The 20,486-nt window shown below is 43.6% G+C and overlaps 1 protein-coding gene across 1 annotated transcript in view; it reads right to left on the reverse strand.

Annotated features, from left to right (window-relative positions):
* grip2a (glutamate receptor interacting protein 2a) overlaps window positions 1-20,486 on the reverse strand; it is a 44,365-nt gene that overhangs the window by 1,780 nt on the left and 22,099 nt on the right. The window contains exons 6-25 of the mRNA XM_077003983.1: window positions 12,625-12,770; window positions 12,144-12,230; window positions 11,574-11,649; window positions 10,701-10,846; window positions 10,301-10,448; window positions 9,490-9,644; window positions 6,601-6,726; window positions 6,112-6,300; window positions 5,497-5,683; window positions 4,423-4,568; window positions 4,112-4,192; window positions 3,900-3,963; window positions 3,458-3,603; window positions 3,164-3,308; window positions 2,695-2,834; window positions 2,335-2,523; window positions 1,922-2,072; window positions 789-903; window positions 430-591; window positions 183-329 (exon numbers count right to left, since the gene is read on the reverse strand). Of these exons, the coding sequence (XP_076860098.1) occupies window positions 183-329; window positions 430-591; window positions 789-903; window positions 1,922-2,072; window positions 2,335-2,523; window positions 2,695-2,834; window positions 3,164-3,308; window positions 3,458-3,603; window positions 3,900-3,963; window positions 4,112-4,192; window positions 4,423-4,568; window positions 5,497-5,683; window positions 6,112-6,300; window positions 6,601-6,726; window positions 9,490-9,644; window positions 10,301-10,448; window positions 10,701-10,846; window positions 11,574-11,649; window positions 12,144-12,230; window positions 12,625-12,770 (2,746 nt within the window). The remainder of the gene's footprint in view (window positions 1-182; window positions 330-429; window positions 592-788; window positions 904-1,921; window positions 2,073-2,334; window positions 2,524-2,694; window positions 2,835-3,163; window positions 3,309-3,457; window positions 3,604-3,899; window positions 3,964-4,111; window positions 4,193-4,422; window positions 4,569-5,496; window positions 5,684-6,111; window positions 6,301-6,600; window positions 6,727-9,489; window positions 9,645-10,300; window positions 10,449-10,700; window positions 10,847-11,573; window positions 11,650-12,143; window positions 12,231-12,624; window positions 12,771-20,486) is intronic.

Below are 20,486 nucleotides of genomic sequence, written 5' to 3' on the forward strand. Positions count from 1 at the left end.
ATAGATAGATAGATAGATAGATAGATAGATAGATAGATAGATAGATAGATAGATAGATAGATAGATAGATAGATAGATAGATAGATAGATATAGAGAGAGAGAGAGCGCAAATCTTGTTAAAGGCGGTAAAGGTGTTTAACTCAATTTTCCTCTCTCATTAAGTGTGAGGAGCAGCTGTTACCTGCAGTATGCGATCATATGGCCGCAAACCAGCCTTGTCTGCAGGACTGCCTGGACGGATCATGTTTACATATACTCCCTTCTCCAGCAAACCATCAGAAATACTGAACCCAAAATCTCTAGTGTCTGTGTCTTTCATCAGACAAATCTGAGAGAGAGAGAGAGAGAGAGCGAGAGAAATTGTTCAATAACGTTGGTGATGTGACTTGGTGATGTGGCCTACAATGCATTGAGAACGCTGTTGGCACCTTGTGCAGCTCGAAGGGTGCGGGAGCAGATGGTTGATGATCTGGTCCACCGCTGCTCTCCCAGCACAGTTTGGCTTCCTGGCCTGAAGACTTGAGCCTGTTGTCATCACAGGTCTCACTCTCCTCCCCAAGACTCAGGGTGCTGCCCGACATGATGGTAGCCTGTAAGGTGCATCATACACACACACACACACACACAAAAGAACATGCCACCAACACACTGTTTATTCACAAAGTCACTTCTTCTGACTTGGACCTAGTGTGTATGTAGCTGCAGAAAGTCCGAGACAGCCACACTTTGATCAGCATGAAAGACTACGAACAGATTTTTTTTTTTAGAAGTTTTTAGTCATCTTTACCTCCAGTTCTCTGAGAATTTCTGATTGGCCGCATGTCTCCAGGTCCTGCAGAGCTTGTGACCAATAGGTCTCCTGAGTGTCAGTATCACCATGGCGACGTGTGGAACTCACAGATCTGTGTCAATGCAAAGTAGCTTAGGTAATACAAGTCCAGCTGCAACTGTGGGAGATGGAGTTCCCCATCACTCTTTCACCGTCTCCATCTCTTTTTGGGACCAAACAATGTAGCTCCCTATTAGAAAGTCACTGTGGAATCTCAACCACAGCCATGACAATAAAATAAACATGCGCACGCATAGCTGACAATGTCATGGCCTGCTTTGAGGTGCAGTGAAAATGATGGAAACACAACTGAAGGTAAAGACGACAGCGTGAACTCATGGGTGGTTAGTAAGGCAGGCAAGAGACTGAAAACATGAGAAGAGAAACAAAAGAACAGAAAGACAGAAAAGTGGAAGACATTACACACACTGGCACAGAATCTGATCATCGGAACAGGAGGTGATTTCACATCAGCTTCTCTATTCAACATTTATGTGCATCGTTTGGATCAGAAACCCTAGAGCCAAAAATCTACTGGACCTCAAACAGTAGTTCATGTAGACAGATAGATGGACAGAGAGACAGACAGGACACACACACACACACACACACACACACACACACAGGAGGATTCAAAGCCTATTCACACCTGAGGCTTGAGTAAGGTGTGCTACATTTCACTGGACTCAACCCTTTCAGAAGTATTGTTTTGTATCAGTAACGGTTCTAGAATTTAGGGCGCCTCTAAAGATTCATAAGCAAAACATTTTAGGATGTCCAGTTTAAATGGTGACTTCATAAACTTGAATAATGTAAAAAACCACAGCCCTTTATTTATGGCTTTGGGCATGTCCAGTCATGTTTGAATCATCACACGTTTGTGATGATGATGTCAGTATACACACTGATCGGCGGGTATCCCAAGAGAATGTAGACAGCTGAACACACAAGTGTTAGTAGTTACTCATGGAAGCAGTGGAAACACCCGGAACATTTTAATTAAAATACATTTCCCAGTCATCCCGAAACAAGAGTGAGAAGGATGGCAAAAACGATTATTAAATCAGTCACCAGTAAAAAGATGATCTTACCCGCTGTGTTTCCAGTCTTTCTCTCCCAGTCTCCCATCACACGCTGCAGGATGGTGGGCTTGTCTCCTGGATGCCAGTGGACTCCTGGGATTATTTCTTGTCCACTCGGTGGGGTGGATGGTAAGATCAGACGTCCTGTGGATGTACTGCCCTGAACACACAGAGGATCGAGTCTGTGTTTGATGTTTTTGTCTTCAGATAACTGTGTGAATGACTACACGATGACTATGGTTTATTGTAACATTAAAATGGGGGAAAAAACAAAGTGAATAAGTTTTATTAAGCATATAAGAATGTTTAAAATTTAAAATTACATTTTTTTATTAACCTAAGCTGTCCCCAAATGTAGCTTTAAATTATTCATCACACTTAATTAGCATATTCATTAATTATCATCCCCAGGGCTTTCTGACCCTGGCTCCTGTAGCCACCATGGAGGCTGGAGCTATTCCACGTGTCCATAGCAGAGTCCAGGCTAGGGGGTGTTGAACAGTGGAGACCTGAATATTTCGAACGCCTAAGAGAATCGGAGCGGTCATCCTCAGGGTCACTCAGGCAAGACCCAGTTCTCAGAGGGCTGCCTGTGTCCGACTCTAAAACAGCTGAAAGAGAGATAGAGGGAGATGGAAGCGGAGACAAGGAGACAGACACGAGTTTGAGACCATTGCTGTGGTGCATTTTAGTTCTTTTGAATCCATTTCAACTGCAAAATGCTCCTCATTGAAGACACATGCGATTGTGTGTGTGTGTGTGTGTGTGTGTGTGTGACTTACGGTCAGCCCGTTTTTTGATCTTCAGCGTGACCGTGTCTCCAGCCGTCTGGAGCAGGTGAATAGCCTCACTGAGTGGCTTCCCCTTCAGACTCACGTTATTAATGGCCAAGACACGATCGCCAACATGAAGAGCTCTGGTCCTACACCCAAACACACACACAAAATTACTAACACAGTAATAACACAGCTTCTCATGGATCTAGGACAGCACCAATGTGTTGCCATGCTAACATTTACCTAACCAGAAAATATTTCAGACTAGCCACTAGGTGTCATATGCGAGCTGGCCAGAGGGTTCGACTCTGTACCAAATGGCACCGTATTGCACCAGTATGAAAAGAATTGAAATTTACTTCCATATAGCCAGTTATGAAGAATATGGACAGTAAGAATGAGCTGCAGTGGTAGTAGCTGGTCTGTAGGTGTGCCTTACGTGTGAGCATATTGGTGTGTTTGTGTATGTGGATACCTGTGTGCAAGGCCATTGCGAGTCAGACTGGAAATGAGAACAGGGTTGAAAGGTTCCTCCGTGCCAGAGATGGTGATTCCCAGAGGACCACCGTGTCTCTTCAGTTCCACGGTAAAAATCACAGAACCAGATGATTCCAGTTCATCTACACACACACACACACACACACACACACACACACACACACACGCACAAAATAGCTATTTATGGCAGTGACTTGCACACAAAGTCTACAAAAATATGAAAAAATACCTCAGAGTTGGGGTGTGACTATAGATAAAAAGTGGGACGCACCCAGGTTGTCCTCATCTTTCTGAATGCGCAATCTGACCATGTCCTCAGCTTGCTGGAGGACTGCCATCGCCTTTTCTATCCCACAATTCTCCAATTTCACACTACCTATAGCCAGCAACCGATCACCAGGCTCCAGCGTACCTGTTCTATGCACACGCATACGCATACACAAACACAAACACACACACACACACACACACACACATTGGAGGTAGTCATAGAGAAAGTGAGTACAGAGAAAGTAAAAGGTCTTGGCAGGAAACTTGGCAGGCCCAACCAAGCATGAAGCAGTCTCTCTGCACAGACACCCCTGCCTCTTTCGAATTCAAATTATATTCACACAACATAGACACAATTCAAGAGTATCTGTAGTAAACCCTCACATTAAAGTAGCCCGAAAGCCATAGAAACAAGTATGTATGTCTCAACACGGCATTTGTACCTGTGAGCGATGCTCCCACGTTTAATCTCAGAGATGATAAGAGGCTTTCCTGGCTGCTTACTTGCTGTTGACACCAAAAGAAACAAAGAAAAACAGTCAAATCCACTGCATTTGAGGTGAGACTGATTATTTCTGATTCTACACTGTAGGCCAGTGATTAGGCCTAAAGACCTTGTGTGTGGCAACAGTGCCACCTATTGGTCATTACTAACCACTGATGGTAATGCCAAGCTCCACCCCTCGTCTCTTTGGCAACTTCACATGAAATGTACCACTGCTGGGGACCACTGATTCTACCAGAGAGAGGAGATACATGAAGTGGGGAATCTGCTTAAAGAAACGCTTCCTTTGTGTTTAATATAGCTCTATCCCCAGATGTACACACAGCTCAATAGAACATTCAGTCTTCTCCCTTGCAAACATACCTGATTAAATTTATGAAAAGCTTTATATGCCGATAAATGAAATCACGTATTAAATCAAGAGAAATGCTAAACCATGAAGAGTACGGATCATCATGTACCTGCAACATCAAATTCAACTTCAAGTGTGACCTTATTGGCCAGAGCAGCATCGCGGAGAAGCTGATTGGCCTCCTCCAGTGTTCCGTCTTCAGTGGGAATTCCATTTATGGAAAGAATTCTGTCACCGACCTGCAGCAACCCACACCTATGAAATAACTGTCGCAGGTGAGTGACAGGTACACCCAAAACAGGCACAACAGATACACCGCTTACAAGAGTGGGTGCTTGCATTTGACTTCCCAAACTAGAGGCTCTACAATATGAAAGAAACCAGACCACAACACTGGGAATTTGACTGAACTGGAAGACAAATAGAGAAATAAACTACTAAACATTGAATAACAGAATAAAAAAATTACATTGGCACACAAGACATAGGCATAACGCATATTCACAAAGGGAAACTGGAGAAAAGCCACTTTCATCCTTCAGAGTGACCAATGTGAGCACCACAGGTTCAGGTTTGCAACAGTCATGCTCTCGTAGTGGAAGGAAAGAGCGCGAATCTGATGCACTATGTGGTTTATGGTCGAGCCAATCAGGCGGGAATGATCCCAGCAACTCACCAGAGCAGCGCTCATCACATGGGCGTAAACAGGCCCAGTGCCATGTGACAGGCGACACAGAATGTGTTTGGTAACGTGCATTTCTGTGTGTGCGCACACAAGCACATCCGTTTAAAAGAATCACTGCTTGCATGCATGCGCACACACACACACACACGACACTGCCTGCCCTGCTTCTCCTTTCCTTGTTCATTTAAATGTGACGCTCCACTGCATTAATTTGCTGTCTGCCCTGTTCATTCATTACATCCAATAATTGGCGTCTGATTGCAACAACTGACCAGCATGTAATCATAATGTGTTCCAAAGCATGCACACAGCAGAACTGGATTTATGTAGCCAATAACACAGACAGCCAGTCGTTTTGCTTAAGCCAATGACTTTAGCTATAACCATCGGGGGACATAGCTTGCACCATCTTTCTTTTTAAACGTTTGTTAAAAGATCTCGTGAACATAAGGAAGCACACGCACAGGAGTGTGGAGACAGCGCACACGCACGTCTCACCTTTCAGCGGGCGTGTCTGGTTCTAGGAAGCACACGCAGGCAGGTGCGGACAGCGGCTCTGTCGCAAACACCCCTCCTTGCAGCTGCAGGCCGAAGCCAGTGAGCGGGTCGCCCCTCAACACCACCTCACTGGTCTCGACATGCACCACCTGACCCCCAACACCAACCATGCTGGAGGACAGAGACACTGTAAACCCAGCACAGGGTGATTGGCAAGGGGAGGAGAGAAGGGAAGAGGAAGAGGATGGACTTGTATTCAGAAACCCATCAAATTCAATGTGTAGAAATACGAAGATTCCATTTGAGTAACTGCAGTGAACTGTGGTCAGATGTAGGGATGTGTTCATTTCGGACAGAGACCCTTCATCAAAGAGGTCAAAGCACTTTGCCCGCACAGCCGATGAAGGACCTCTGTCTGAAACGTTGTTTCTCTGGAAACTTTGTGTACTTCACTAGAATCTCTCCCACACACACACACACACACACACACACACACACACACACACACACACACACACACACACACATTCACTATATACAAGGTATATTTGTATGAGCCAAAAGAACAAAAACGACAGTCCAAAAGAGGGAACGGAGTGCACAATCTCTCCTCACGTGTGCTCTTGTGTTCATTCTTCCTCTGCCTCCTCTTGGTGGTGGAACTGCGGGGGCTGGAGGGATATGGAGGCAGGGTGCTGGAGGGGCACAGGGGCAGGGTGCTGGAGGGGTACGTGGCAGGATACACAGAGCCGCCGCTCAAACTGTGAAAGCCGGATGTTTGAGAGGAGCTTCCTGACGCCCCGGCTGGAAGAGCCACACATGAACACGTGAACACGAATGTGCCGATATAATAAACCGTAGCAGAGAGAGACCCTGTGTTGACTCTGCCCATTGTTACTTATGATTAATGATGACAGGTACATGACTATAAGCAGATTTTTTAAAACCTCACTGTCCGTATTTAAGCAAAACCTTCTCATTAATGTGGTGCATTTTAAATCCAAAATGGCATGCAGACTTATACATGCAAATACACACACACACACAAACGTATATCTGTGCATCCATACACCATCTCACAAACATAACGGATGGTGTACTCACATCTGCAGTGGGAATGTGTTGGGGTGGTGTTGCTCCAGACCGAGGGCGGACCTTTGCCCTGGGTGGGTGGAGGGCCACCGAGGTAGTTCGCATCGTTGTAACGGGAGTTACTCCTCTGGACACGCACTACAGCCACACACACACACACCCACACCAGCATGTGCATAAGACAGCAAGCAAAGAAAAGGCATGTAGAGCTAAACGATTCTGATAAGTCCACACAAGCACAGGTAAGCCCATGAGAAAAGCTTCCGATCTAAGGCCAGAACACACCCGTAGTTCACCTCTCAGAATAGTGACAAGTTTACCATTTTCCACAGTTACTCAGCGATAAATGACATTAACATAGATGTATGGCCAAGGTATATTATGGCTAACAGGTACATTTTCTGCGCACTCATTCATCTTTCTCTCCCTCACATTTACTCGACAGCTTGGATAAAGCTGAAAGAAGTTGAGAAAGGGACATTTCAAAAGCTGCTTCTGATAGCTTCGCCGAAGCAGCACCATACACGAGAAGAGCACGTGAGCGTGTTAGAGGCCGCGGGCAACAAACGAAGTCTAATTAAGCACGAGCCCGCACCACTCAGGTAAGGCCACACCTTCCAGAAAGGAGAGATATACATCTTTCTTTAGGGCTGTGTGTTGGCAGCATGGACGTAATTTTGATTTCAAAAGGGGGGGGGGGGGGGGACATGGATTCGTCGCTATTTAAATATTTGGTTTTAACCGTAAAAACTGGGGGGGACCAAAACCGGTTTTTGAACATGTCCCCCCCCCCCCCAAAATTACGTCCGTGGTTGGCAGACTGTCTATACGAGTGAAAAAAGCAGTTGTTTAAATTATACATGAGTAACACTGTCTTCAGGATCGACCTCCCATTTGAATTCTATATTTGAATTCTGCACTTCTGACATGAGACACTGATATTGGCCAGAATCAAATTGTGCCCGAGTGCAAGATAAGTGGTAAAAGCTTGTGTTCAGAGTGGAAGAAGTTCTCCACGGAGAGGTTACTCGTTAACTGTCCCCCGCCGCTCTCCGAAGGGAAGTTTGAGTTCTTATCATACCGGGTATTCTCGCCCGAATCCGTGGGCGATTGTTCCGAACTCGCTGCTGTGGATTCATATAATCTTATTCTGTTGAACCATGATACCTTCTCCGACTAGATTGGTGTGCCTGAAGTTTTACGGGTGACTTCACATGTTCTCGTTATTCTGCTTCCTGAAATGGTACGGACAGAAAACGTGCCGAGCTGAAGAACGGGGGTAGTAGGTAAAAAACATTTCTAACGAAGCCGTGGTGAACATAATGACATGTGCTTGTTAAAACACCTACATTTCAGGTAAAATAAATAAATAAATATAGAAATTGTCAGTGTCAACCACCTCAAGTGGCCACTGTAGGTTGATATGGATTGAAAAAAGCCAGGCACGTGAGCGTCTGTGTTGGTGTGTCTCATGTGGCGATCAAGATTTGCTCTCCAGTCAGCAGTGATCATGTCCGAAACCGACTAGTGATGGAGGTGGAAGCTGCCTGACGTTACATGGCAAGACTACTGTCAGTTACATTTACACATGCAATCGTACACAAATGAAATGCACCATGGTGTATAGATGTACTTCAGATTGTTAAAAACAAATCCATATGGGTGTTAAATATGCTACAATCATCTATGTACAATCTAAGCATTTGTTTCAAAAGTTAATCATTTTTTACAGATACAAAGCATACTGGATGATGCATTTATTGGTGTAATTCTCGATTCTACACCATCTGTTTCAGACCCTGGCCAGAAAGCTATTCTCATTCATGCCCTTAAAGACTGTATTTTCTCCAGACATGCATTCAGTAGACCATCGTGCAGTAGTCTACACAGCTGTTTAAATAGTAAATAAAATAGACAACATACTGTTAGTTCATTTTGAAGACTATAAACTAACAGTATGTTGTCTATTTTCAAGTTTATTTTCCTTGAATGGTTTGCTACTGCTATTCTGAGTATTTCAGCTCATCTGAACCCTGAAGTCACAAGGCGTATCCAGTAGAATTTATAGAGAACAAAGCATCAGAACCATCCTGAAATGGAGCTTGTCTTCAAGTGTGAATAGTAGTTAACTGGACCCTGCTCTGTCAAAACTTTTGCTAAGGGATCCAAACCCCAGATATGCACACACACTCTACTTTAGCATTTCCTGTGTGGCAGAGATAGCTGGTGACCTTCTCAATGCAAAGTCCTCTCTCCCCTCCTTATCTGTTCATTTTATCATCTTTTTCTCTTAACGTCTCTCTGTCACTTGCTCTCTGAGACTGACAGTAGCCTCTTCCTGATTTGTTCAGTTGTTGGATTTATCAGCATAAGTGAAAAAGCTGTAACAGCTGAAACTTGTCAACTGTCACATTGACGGCACTCTCTAACGTTGTGATTCCAGACCCTGACTCTTGTTGAGGAAGAGGAGGGACAGTGTGTGGGATGCTGTGTTAGTGTTAGGGTGCTGTTGTGTATTGTATGTTAGTGTGGTGCATGTGTTGATTTTTGTGATGCTAGAGAGAAGCATTAATAAAGCTTATTGGAGATTTGATTTGTTTTGCTCTGTGTTTTTGCTTCATGCGTTAAAGCATCACCAACAGTGTCATGTATAATGAGTCATTACACACTGTTTTGTGTCCACGCCAGAGTGTGTGGGCTAGTGCCAGGGTTGGGGGTGATGTGTGTGTGTGTCTCTCTGTCTGCAGGGAATAGGATGTTTTGCCTACAGCATTAAGAATGATTCATTGCATGTGCAAGAGGCCCGCCTGAAGCAGTCTCCTCTGATCAGCTCCAAACCCAGCGTGACAGAAAGGTCAGAGAGACAGAAGAGAGAGTGTCTCTGTGTGTATTTGTGCACACCAGTGTCGTGTAGGCTGTGTTGAGAAGGCAGGATCTCTAGTTTGGTGTGCTCTGAGGAGTTGGCCAGCAGCTGCTGGGCTTCTAGTAAAGAGCAATGTTCCGTGCTCACGCCGTCTATAGCCAAGACGATATCACCCACACGCAGAGCGCCACACCTGTCAGACAGACAGACATGCAGAGAGAGACAGATGGATGGATAGACAGAAATAGAGAGGGAAAAAGTCATCTTACGACATTTCTGCCTGTTTTATGCCAATTATATCAGCATTTTCTGGTTGTGTGACCATGTCTCCTGATATAACTACGTGGCATTTCACAGGCTTAATGTAACTTGCATTAGAAGCTCAAAGAGGCATGTTAAGCCACATCCACAATATTAGAACTGGAACCGGCTGTTTTGCTTAGCTTGATGTCCCCTACAGTTGAGATTAAGGATATTAACCCACCACAGCATATGCTGTTTGTTTCTTTGTTTACTTTAGGATCAAGTTTTGCCTCATGTAACTGAAGCAGACACAGTCATAAACCCCATTTCCTAAATGGATTTATAATAAACATATGGAAAACTTTGGTGGTAATGAATGGTAAATGATGATACTTTTTCTAATGCCATTCTCAGTCTTAGAAATCCCATGATCTGCACAATCTGTGTTTCCCTGCTGTAATAATTATTTATTAATAATAATAAATAATAATAATTATTATTATACTTATAATAATAATAATCTTTATTTGTATAGCACCTTTCATACATCCATGCTACACAAAGTGCTTTACAGAATATGAGTATGCTAGTTCAGTGGCTTCTTACCTGTCTGCCACACTGGCAGCCTTGACTTTTTGGATTGTAATAACCCGCTTATTCCTGTAGAGGGAGGTGGTGAGGCTGAGTCCCAGCACAGAGCCCACAGTTCTGCCAATCTCCACCTGCAGAGGCCCCGAGGACTGCTGCACAGAGTCTGACGGAGACACAAACACACAATGGAAAGGGTGCACACTCATTTCAACACACTCATCCAGAGAGACTGCACCCTGGGTACACAAAGCATCATCAAGTGGAAGAATAGTCTACACGTGCGTGGGCGAGTGGTTGCGGTTCCTGCGTGTGTACAACAGAGGCAAGTGGGAATGATTGTGCAGCCCTTAGGGAGACGTAGGAGTCGTTTTGTACGCACGTGCTCAGGATGCCGTCTGTGTGCGTGTGCGCTCACCCATGACGGTGATATCGTACTCGAGGAGGAAGCAGGATTCCTGAGCGCTCTGCATCAGGAGGGTGAGTGCGTCGGCGTGTTTCTGACGGTTCAGAGCCACTCCATTCACACTGAGCAGCCTGTCCCCGACACGCAGCGTTCCCTCCCTGAGAGGAGAGGAGAGAGAGAGATGAGATAAATTGTGTGTGAAAGACAAAGTGGGAACAAAGTGAATGAAAAAGAAACAGGTAGGGACAGAGGGAAGGTGAGTTCACCAAAATACAGAACAGCATATAAAAAGCAGGAATCACACAGTGTGGGGAGAAATGACAAACACATCAGAACTGTGGAAACAGATGGAATAAAGACGAGAGGAGACAATAGCGACAACAGTTGTTACAAAGCAGCTTTACAAGTGTCCGAGTCCAAGCCCCCAGTGAGCAAGCCAAGGGTGACAGTGGCAAGGAAAAACTCCCTAAGAGCATGAAGAAGAAACTTTTAGAGGAACCAAGACTCTGGGAGGCAACCCATCCTCCTCTCCTCCCCATCCACCATATCAACAATTAAGGAGATACAAAAACAAAGAAAAGATGGGAAGGATAAATAAATCTCATTTTGGTGTGTATTTATATACACAAGTTCTCTATGTAATTCCTATTCACTCTTAAACATCTTGATGGTTGGTAACAGTCATAGCAGGAGAGAATTTGGGGCGGTGAGAGGGTCCAGGGCAGTGGATCAATGTAGATAAAAAAATGTCCACTACACCTCATATAATCAGACTACACAGACATGCCTTATACACTTAATTTTAACACCACACTAACATTACGTGCATCTGACGTTCACACACACACACAGACCAACAGGTGTTCTGAGTCATCTTGGTGTCACCTGTCAGCGGGGCCTCCTGGTCTGACGTACGTCACAACTAGAGGTCGCGCCTTATGCCAATCCTCATGAAATCCTCCTGAAAAGTTTCACACACATATAAACGTAAGTTTCCACACACACATGCACACAAGGAGTGCCTACTACTTTAAGTGTTATTGAACTTGTCTTGTAGAATTACAGCTAACACATGGGTATTAGTAATGGTTTAGTGTAGTGTTGGGATTTGTTTCCTTACAAAGACTTAAGGAAGGCAAATCTCGAGTCTCAAGAGCTGGGACCCACCAGACAGACATAATTTTGCTCTATGTCAGTTCCCATTACAACTAAATGAACAACAATTTTTCAGTGTCCAAATGAACTAAGCCATCAGGAACACTGAACACCTGGTGAACCGGGATCCGTCTTACAGAAAAAACGTTGACCATCTGGTGGGTCATAAGTACTGCATTGAGAAACTGTTCTATGACAACAACTATCAGCGACTACAAAATCTAGGAGTGCATTCAGATTCAATGTCCGCCGCTAAATACCACTAGTTTAAATGAGAAAAGTGGCAGACAGCCATCATACCTCGGACAACGAAGCCAAAACTGTTACCCTCCTTTTCCAGACGCACTTCAATGGTCTTTGAGATCACAGTGTTTGGACTGCTAGGAGCTGACAGTAGTGAAGAAAGCGGGTTACCACACAAAGCCATGCAGCCACACTGCTACACAGCACACAGCCATAAATCTAGTTCAGCATAATCTCATTCAAAATACAGCCATACAGAATATTGCCATATACATTGTTTTTTTTTTTGTTTTTTAATGAAATTCTTCACATACAGTACAAATTGACTCTATAGTTATAGCTATAGAAGTTATTTCTAGGACTTTCCAGAACTGTGCTCAACTGGTCTAAATTGGAACCCTATGGACACTGTATTCCACTGTGTGTCTGTCTTTGGCTCAACTCTCCCTGGCTTGGGTGGGGTTGCTCTGGAGTGCTTTGGGGCCTACCGTACGGAGGCAGCTCGTACTCCACCTACAGCACCACCCTGGGGGCCTACCGTACGGAGGCAGCTCGTACTCCACCTCCAGCACCACCCTCTCGCCAATGTTCTTCAGCATGCTGATGATCTCGTCGTGCCGCAGTTTGGTCAGGTTGATGCCGTTCACCGACCTGATGTAGTCCCCTACGTTCAGCTGGTCACTCCTGATGCGCACACACATTGGGTTCAGGTCACTATCATGAATGTTGCGGATAAATCAGCAGGCTCTGAGAATGCGTCAAATGAAGAAAACATCCTCAAAACATCTTTGCAATAGTGTGTGTGTTTGGGAGAGGGGGGGCTGACTCACAATGAGATTGTGTGGATGCTAATTTAAGCTCTAGTCTCTAACCGTCTCACCCTGCACTGAGCATTTGTGTTAGTGGCCATAAATCATACTCTCACTCACACACACACACACACACACACACACACACACACACACACACACACACACACACACACACACACAGCCCCAGACATTCACTTTACATAAAGACATAATTTATTAAAAAACAAAACAGAGTGTAACACAGGACAAGTGTGACACCAATTCCACATTAAGCTTTCATACACTAATACACACTTAACAATAAGCTCAGTCCAAACTGCTACCTTTCAAAAATAGGACAGGTATCCGAGGCAGCCCTAAATAATAAAAAAGTCATGGCTTACTTTTAGTGAATGTCAATATGAAATCTAAAAATGTGCTGCTAATGTATTTCTGTCGAGGTGTGCAATGGAACATGCCTTCCCAGAGGGGGACCTGGGTTAGCTGGGACTGTACACTTTAAAACCCACATAAATGCCCATGGTGTTGGAATGGGATGTCCAATAACCTCACATAGATGTGATGGTCAGAGGTCCATGACCATATAGTGTACCTGAGATTTGAAATGTTTGAAATGCACTGAATAACAAAACAAATAAGAAATATAGCCGCAAGCGGCGATTGGCGGGTTCACACACCAATAGGCATTTTGGCCTCAATAGGCAAAAGGAAGCCCAAAAGGTCCTTTAGACCTAAAAGTGAAAAAAAGCTGTTTGGGTTTGGCCAGTGTGTGCTCTACAGATGTAGAGTGTGATGACATCTGTGTGTGTCAGAAAGGGAGACACAAAAATAGCACATCTGGCTAGAGCTGCATCTATGTGAACAGTATAGGAAGGCCTGCACTTGTCTATACATGATTGGGCCTCTATATTACTGACAGAGAGAGATTGAGGGAGCCAGAGACTATGCTTTGTTATTTCACTCCTTGTACACGTAGCACGCCTAACATGACTGCCTGTGTATTCAAAGTATGAATGTAGTCTGCAAAGCCTGGCATGACTGACATGACTGGCATTACTGACATAACTGATATGACTGGCATGACTGGAATGACATCACTGGCATGACGAACAAAATTAACATGACTGATATGACTGACATAACTGGCATGACTGTAATGATTTGAAGATTTGACTGACATGACTGGACTGACATGACTGATAGGACTGATATGACTGGACTGAAATGATTGGCATGACATGGCTTACATGACTGGCAGAACATGACTGGCATCACTGACATGACTGATATAACTGACATGACTGGACTGGCATGTCTGATATGACTGACATCACTGGTATGACTGACATATACTATACATATACTATAGATATGCATACAAACTATACATACATTTAGGTAGAAGTGTGTGTGTGTGTGTGTGTGTGTGTGTGTGTGTGTGTGTGTGTGTGTGTGTGTGTGTGTGTGTTAGTATATGTATTCAAACTATGACAACATATACTAATACATACATACATAAGTATACATAGAAACTATACATACATATAGGTATAAAGGTGTGTGTGTCTGTGTGTTTGTGTGAGAGAGAGACAAAAAAGAAGCCAAATGTCAGTTTGTATGAGCATGTGTTAGTCACTGGGATATGGGTGGGTATGGCTAGGGAAGTGTCATTGTGAATGCTATAGGAAGGCCTGCTTGCGCCTGTATGTGTGTGTGCCTGGTTAATAGACACAGAGAGATCTAGGTAGCCAGAGCAATGTTTACTTAGGGCACAGAGATGGGAGGGGGAATGTGGGTGAGAGTGTGAGAGAGACTGAGAGTGTGAGTTTCAGCTTGCGTGCGTGCGAGAAGGAGAAGGTGACAGAGGGACTTTACATGCATTTTTATGCATTGTATATAATACTGCACTGTAGAGCCATACGATAACCGATTTAGATGAAACTTGACAAATTAGTTCAGGATGGGATTCTGAATGGGCTTGTGCATTTTGGTCAGAATTGGATAAAATATGAAAGAGCTTCAAGAATATGAATATTATATGTATCGATGCTGTCCGTTAAAAAAATATTTAGCAGGTATAAGTGTACTAAAATCCAAAATCTTTGGATTGTTTTTTGATTTCACACTCTGTAGAGTATTATAAGACTTTGCTTGACATGATAGTATGAAAATCCTAGGAGCAGTATGAAAAGTGATGATTTCAAACTGTTATTAACTGTAAATAAACTGTGCATTTTTTAATAGGACTTGTAATGGGAAAGTTGTTCGCACTATTGCAAGGAATCAAAAGAGTCCAATTGCATGTTCCCAAGTGGAATTATGTAGGGGATACACTTGCTTTTTTTGCAATAGCGCCCCCCAGTGGCCAATCGACACCCGGCTGGATTATGTCATAGGGGGCGTGCACTTGTCCACACCCAAGAGGTTTCGTGCAGATCGACCAATGGTAAGCCTGTCAAACGCGTGCCGATCACTGATTGGCCGATTACGTCAGCCATTTTGGAAGTATGGCATGTCTGCTTTAGGACCTGGTTTCCAGAGGCCCATAGATGATGTCTGTCAAGTTTCATGTGGATCGGCCAATCTGAGTGCATGGGGCAAATTTTTGCATGTTATAGCGCCCCCTAGCAGGTGAGGTATGGCAACCTCTGCGAGCTGCCCCAGACCCTCACACAGAAGCTGTCTGTGAAGTGCCATCTCATTACATGCAAGTTTTCTTAAGTTAGAGCTCCATATGTGCAAAATTTACTATTGAATTTACGCCCCCTCATTTGATTGGCTTATACTGACTAGGTAGTGAAGAAATGAGCATTTTTGTTGGATACATTTTAAAGTTCAGACTCTTCTGAACGTTTTGATACCACATATGTGCATGTATGTGAAAAATCCAGGGACTAGTTCGCGCTCAAAGATGTGTGTGATTTTGCACATTATGCAAATTAACTCGAAATCTAAGTGGGCGGAGCTTAATGGTTGTATATTAATTGTCCTATTGAATTTAGTCAAGGAATGTATAGGAACTGGAATTTTGGTTCTAGGACCTACGGTGTAGGAGATATGGACAAAAAGTCAATATGGTCCGCTATAGCGCCACCATCAGGCCAATTTGGGTCCCTGTATGGGAATCTGATCCTTGGAGGTAACTGAACCTTTTTGCCAAGTTTGGGGTTTCTAGGCATTACGGTCTAGGCTGCACAATACGTTTTAGGTCGAAAAATGGGACAAAGAATAATAAGAAAGAAATATAGCCGCAAGCGGCAATGAGCGGGCTCCTCGCAAGTGGCATAGGTACCGACTTGCATGCCTGCGGCGAAGGCATAGTAGATATGGCTAGGCCAGTGTGTATGTGAAACCTATTGGTAGGCCAGTGCATGTGTGTGCATGTGTAATAGAGAGAGAGAGGGGTTTGGTGTGATAATGTTTGTTTTCATCAGTTAGAGCTGTGTATGTGTGTGAGTGATTGCATATAATGGGCAGTCTTAGTTGTCACAGTGAACTCACATGTCTGACATGACAGTGTATGTGCTCAATTTGTGATGCATACACATAAGTAGGTGTATGTGTGTGTGTGTGTGTGTGTGAATTAGGTGTTTATATGTGTTACTCTAATGTATGAGTAGGCATGGCTAAGGCAGTGTGTATGTGAAGCTTATAGGGAGGCCTGTTTTTTCTGTGAGTGCATGTGAAATAGAGAGAGGGAGGGGGAGACAGAGACCATGGGTTGTTAAGTGTTAGAAGGTTGGGGGAGTGTGGGGGGGAGTGGATGAGAGGGGCACTCTGCGTGTGTGAGAAGTGAGTGCATGTGAAATAGAGAGAGGGAGGGGGAGACAGAGACATGGGTTGTTAAGTGTTAGAAGGTTGGGGGAGTGTGGGGGGAGTGGATGAGAGGGGCACTCTGCGTCTGCGAGAATGAGAGCGTGCGTGCCTGCAAAAGGCTCTCTACCGCTCCTTGCACTGCTGAGTATGGAAATTGAAAATATTCACTGTAGAGTCATTTGTGGACGGATTTAGCTCAAACTTGGCACATATCACCTCAATGGTCATGTGAATGTGCATGTCAATTTTCATAAACATAGGACATACTATAGCGGAGTTATTAAAATATGAATTTGATGTGTTATGATGGTACCATTGTGATGCATATGAAAAATATAAATTTGTGGAAATCTTAGGATTTTTTGCACAACATTTGCATTGCATAGTCTGCAGAGTATATCAAGGTGTGATTTGAGGTGATGGAGTGAAAATCCTAGGCGTAGTATGGAAAGTGGAAATTATACATATTTGATAATATATGAAAATCCGTACATTTTTGTAAAGCACTTGCAATTACAAAGTTGTTAAGGATTCTACGTAGAATCATATGAGTCCAAGTTTGTTGTTTTATGTCATACTATGTGGGCGTAATTCAGGAGTTTCTAGTATAGCGCCACCTAGTGGTGCAATTGCCATCATACCCCAGTATGTCTTAGAGGGTGTGCACCTGAACATGCCATGTGAGTTTCAGGTCAATTGACATATGTAAAGCTTGTAAAGCTTGTGAAATTGTATACTGACAGCTAATTGGTCGATGGTGGCGGCCATATTGGACATATGATGGTGCAGACCTAGGACCTGTCTCAGAGGTGCATGTAGATGATGCATACCAAGTTTCGTGTTATTTGGCCAATCGGTGTGTGCAGGAGAGTTTTTTGGCAGTTATAGCGCCCCCTAGGTGTGAATGTGTGCCAAAATGTATGGGCAGGTGTAGACGCCCAACAGGTACATGTATATGAAATTTGGTGTGAATATGTAAAAGTATGCATGAGATACAGCAGAAAATGTGCATTTTTGGCGGTGAAATTTTTGCCCCTTGACTTGTGTGGCATGTGGCCACGCCCATGTGCAGAAATGTGCATTTTTTGTTAAAGATTATTAAAGTTCAGACTCTTCTGAACGTTTTGATACCACATATGTGCATGTATGTGAAAAATCCAGGGACTAGTTAGCTCTCAAAAATGTGTGCGATTTTGCATATTATGCAAATTAGCTCGAAAACGAAGTAGGCGGAGCTTATGGGTTCTTGAGGCTTTTTGGTAGGTTTGGAGACAAGGAACATGTATATGAAAAAATTTTTAATTTAGGACATACGTGGTACTGGCAATTTACTTGAATGCGTTTGCGTGCGCTGTAGCGCCACCTATGGGCGGATTTGGCTGGCGTCTTGCGCCTGAGTAGCGGGAGGGACTACTACCTATTGACCAAGTTTCAAGTCTGTAGGCCTTACGGTTTGGGCTGTGCGATCCGTTTTAAGGCAGAAAAAGAATAATAATAATAATAAGGAGAAAAATCCTAACAATTACAATAGGCCTCCAGCACCTTTGGTGCTCGGAGCCCTAAATATAGCCGCAAGCGGCGATTGGCGGGTTCACACACAAATAGGCATATTTTGGCCTCAATAGGCAAAAGGAAGCCCAAAAGGTCCTTTAGACCTAAAAGTGAAAAGAAGCTGTTTGGGTTTGGCCAGTGTGTGCTCTACAGATAGTGTGTGATGACATCTGCGTGTGTCAGAAAGGGAGACACAGAAATAGCACATCTGGCTAGGGCTGCATCTATGTGAACAATATAGGAAGGCCTATATTGTGTCTATACATGATTGGGTCTGTATATTACAGACAGAGAGAGATTGAGGGTGCCAGAGACTATGCTTTGTTAATTCACTCCTTGCACACCTTGCACGCCTAACATGACTGCCCGTGTATTCAAAGTATGAATGTAGTCTGCAAAGCCTGGCATTACATGACTGACATGACTGGCATGACTGACATAACTGATATGACTGAAATGACATCACTGGCATGATGAACAAAAGTAATATGACTGATATGACTGACATAACTGGAATGAGTGACATGACTGGCATGACTGTAATGACATGACTGATATGACTGACATGACTTATGTCTGACATGACTGGACTGACATGACTGATATGACTGGACTGAAATGACTGACATGACTGGACTGACATGACTGTTATGACTGGACAGATATGCATACAAACTATACATACATTTAGGTAGAAGTGTGTGTGTGTGTGTGTGTGTGTGTGTGTGTGTGTGTGTGTGTGTGTGTGTGTGTGGTAGTGTATGTACTGAAACTATGACAACATATACTAATACATACATACATAAGTATACATAGAAACTATACATACATATAGGTATAAAGGTGTGTGTGTCTGTGTGTTTGTGTGAGAGAGAGAGACAAAAAAGAAGCCAAATATCAGTTTGTATGAGCATGTGTTAGTCACTGAGATATGGGTGGGTATGGCTAGGGAAGTGTCATTGTGAATGCTATAGGAAGGCCTGCTTGTGCCTGTATGTGTGTGTGCCTGGTTAATAGACACAGAGAGATCTAGGTAGCCAGAGAAATGTTTACTTAGGGCACAGAGATGGGAGGGGGAATGTGGGTGAGAGTGTGAGAGAGACTGAGAGTGTGAGTTTCAGCTTGCGTGCGTGTGAGAAGGAGAAGGTGACAGAGGGACTTTACATGCATTCTTATGCATTGTATATAATACTGCACTGTAGAGCCATACGATAACCGATTTAGATGAAACTTGACAAATTTGTTCAGGATGGGATTCTGAATGGGCTTGTGCATTTTGGTCAGAATTGGGTAAAATATGAAAGAGCTTTAAGAATATGAATATTATATGTATCGATGCTGTCCATTAAAAAAATATTTAGCAGGTATAAGTGTCCTCAAATTCAAAATCTTTGGATTGTTTTTTGATTTCACACTCTGTAGAGTATTATAAGACTTTGCTTGACATGATAGTATGAAAATCCTAGGAGGAGTATGAAAAATGATGATTTCAAACTATTATTAACTGTAAATAAACTGTGCATTTTTTAATAGGACATGTAATGGGAAAGTTGTTCGCACTACTGCAAGGAATCAAAAGAGTCCAATTGCATGTTCCCAAGTGGAATTATGTAGGGGATACACTTGCTTTTTTTGCAATAGCGCCCCCCAGTGGCCAATCGACACCCGGCTGGATTATGTCATAGGGGGCGTGCACTTGTCCACACCCAAGAGGTTTCGTGCAGATCGACCAATGGTAAGCCTGTCAAACGCGTGCCGATCACTGATTGGCCGATTACGTCAGCCATTTTGGAAGTATGGCATGTCTGCTTTAGGACCTGGTTTCCAGAGGCCCATAGATGATGTCTGTCAAGTTTCATGTGGATCGGCCAATCTGAGTGCATGGGGCAAATTTTTGCATGTTATAGCGCCCCCTAGCAGGTGAGGTATGGCAACCACTGCGAGCTGCCCCAGACCCTCACACGGAAGCTGTCTGTGAAGTGCCATCTCATTACATGCAAGTTTTCTTAAGTTAGAGTTCCATATGTGCAAAATTTACTATTGAATTTACACCCCCTCATTTGATTGGCTTATACTGACTAGGTAGTGAAGAAATTAGCATTTTTGTTGGATACATTTTAAAGTTCAGACTCTTCTGAACGTTTTGATACCACATATGTGCACGTATGTGAAAAATCCAGGGACTAGTTCGCGCTCAAAGATGTGTGTGATTTTGCACATT

Source organism: Brachyhypopomus gauderio, chromosome 4 (assembly GCF_052324685.1).
Source record: "Brachyhypopomus gauderio isolate BG-103 chromosome 4, BGAUD_0.2, whole genome shotgun sequence".
Taxonomy (NCBI): domain Eukaryota; kingdom Metazoa; phylum Chordata; class Actinopteri; order Gymnotiformes; family Hypopomidae; genus Brachyhypopomus; species Brachyhypopomus gauderio.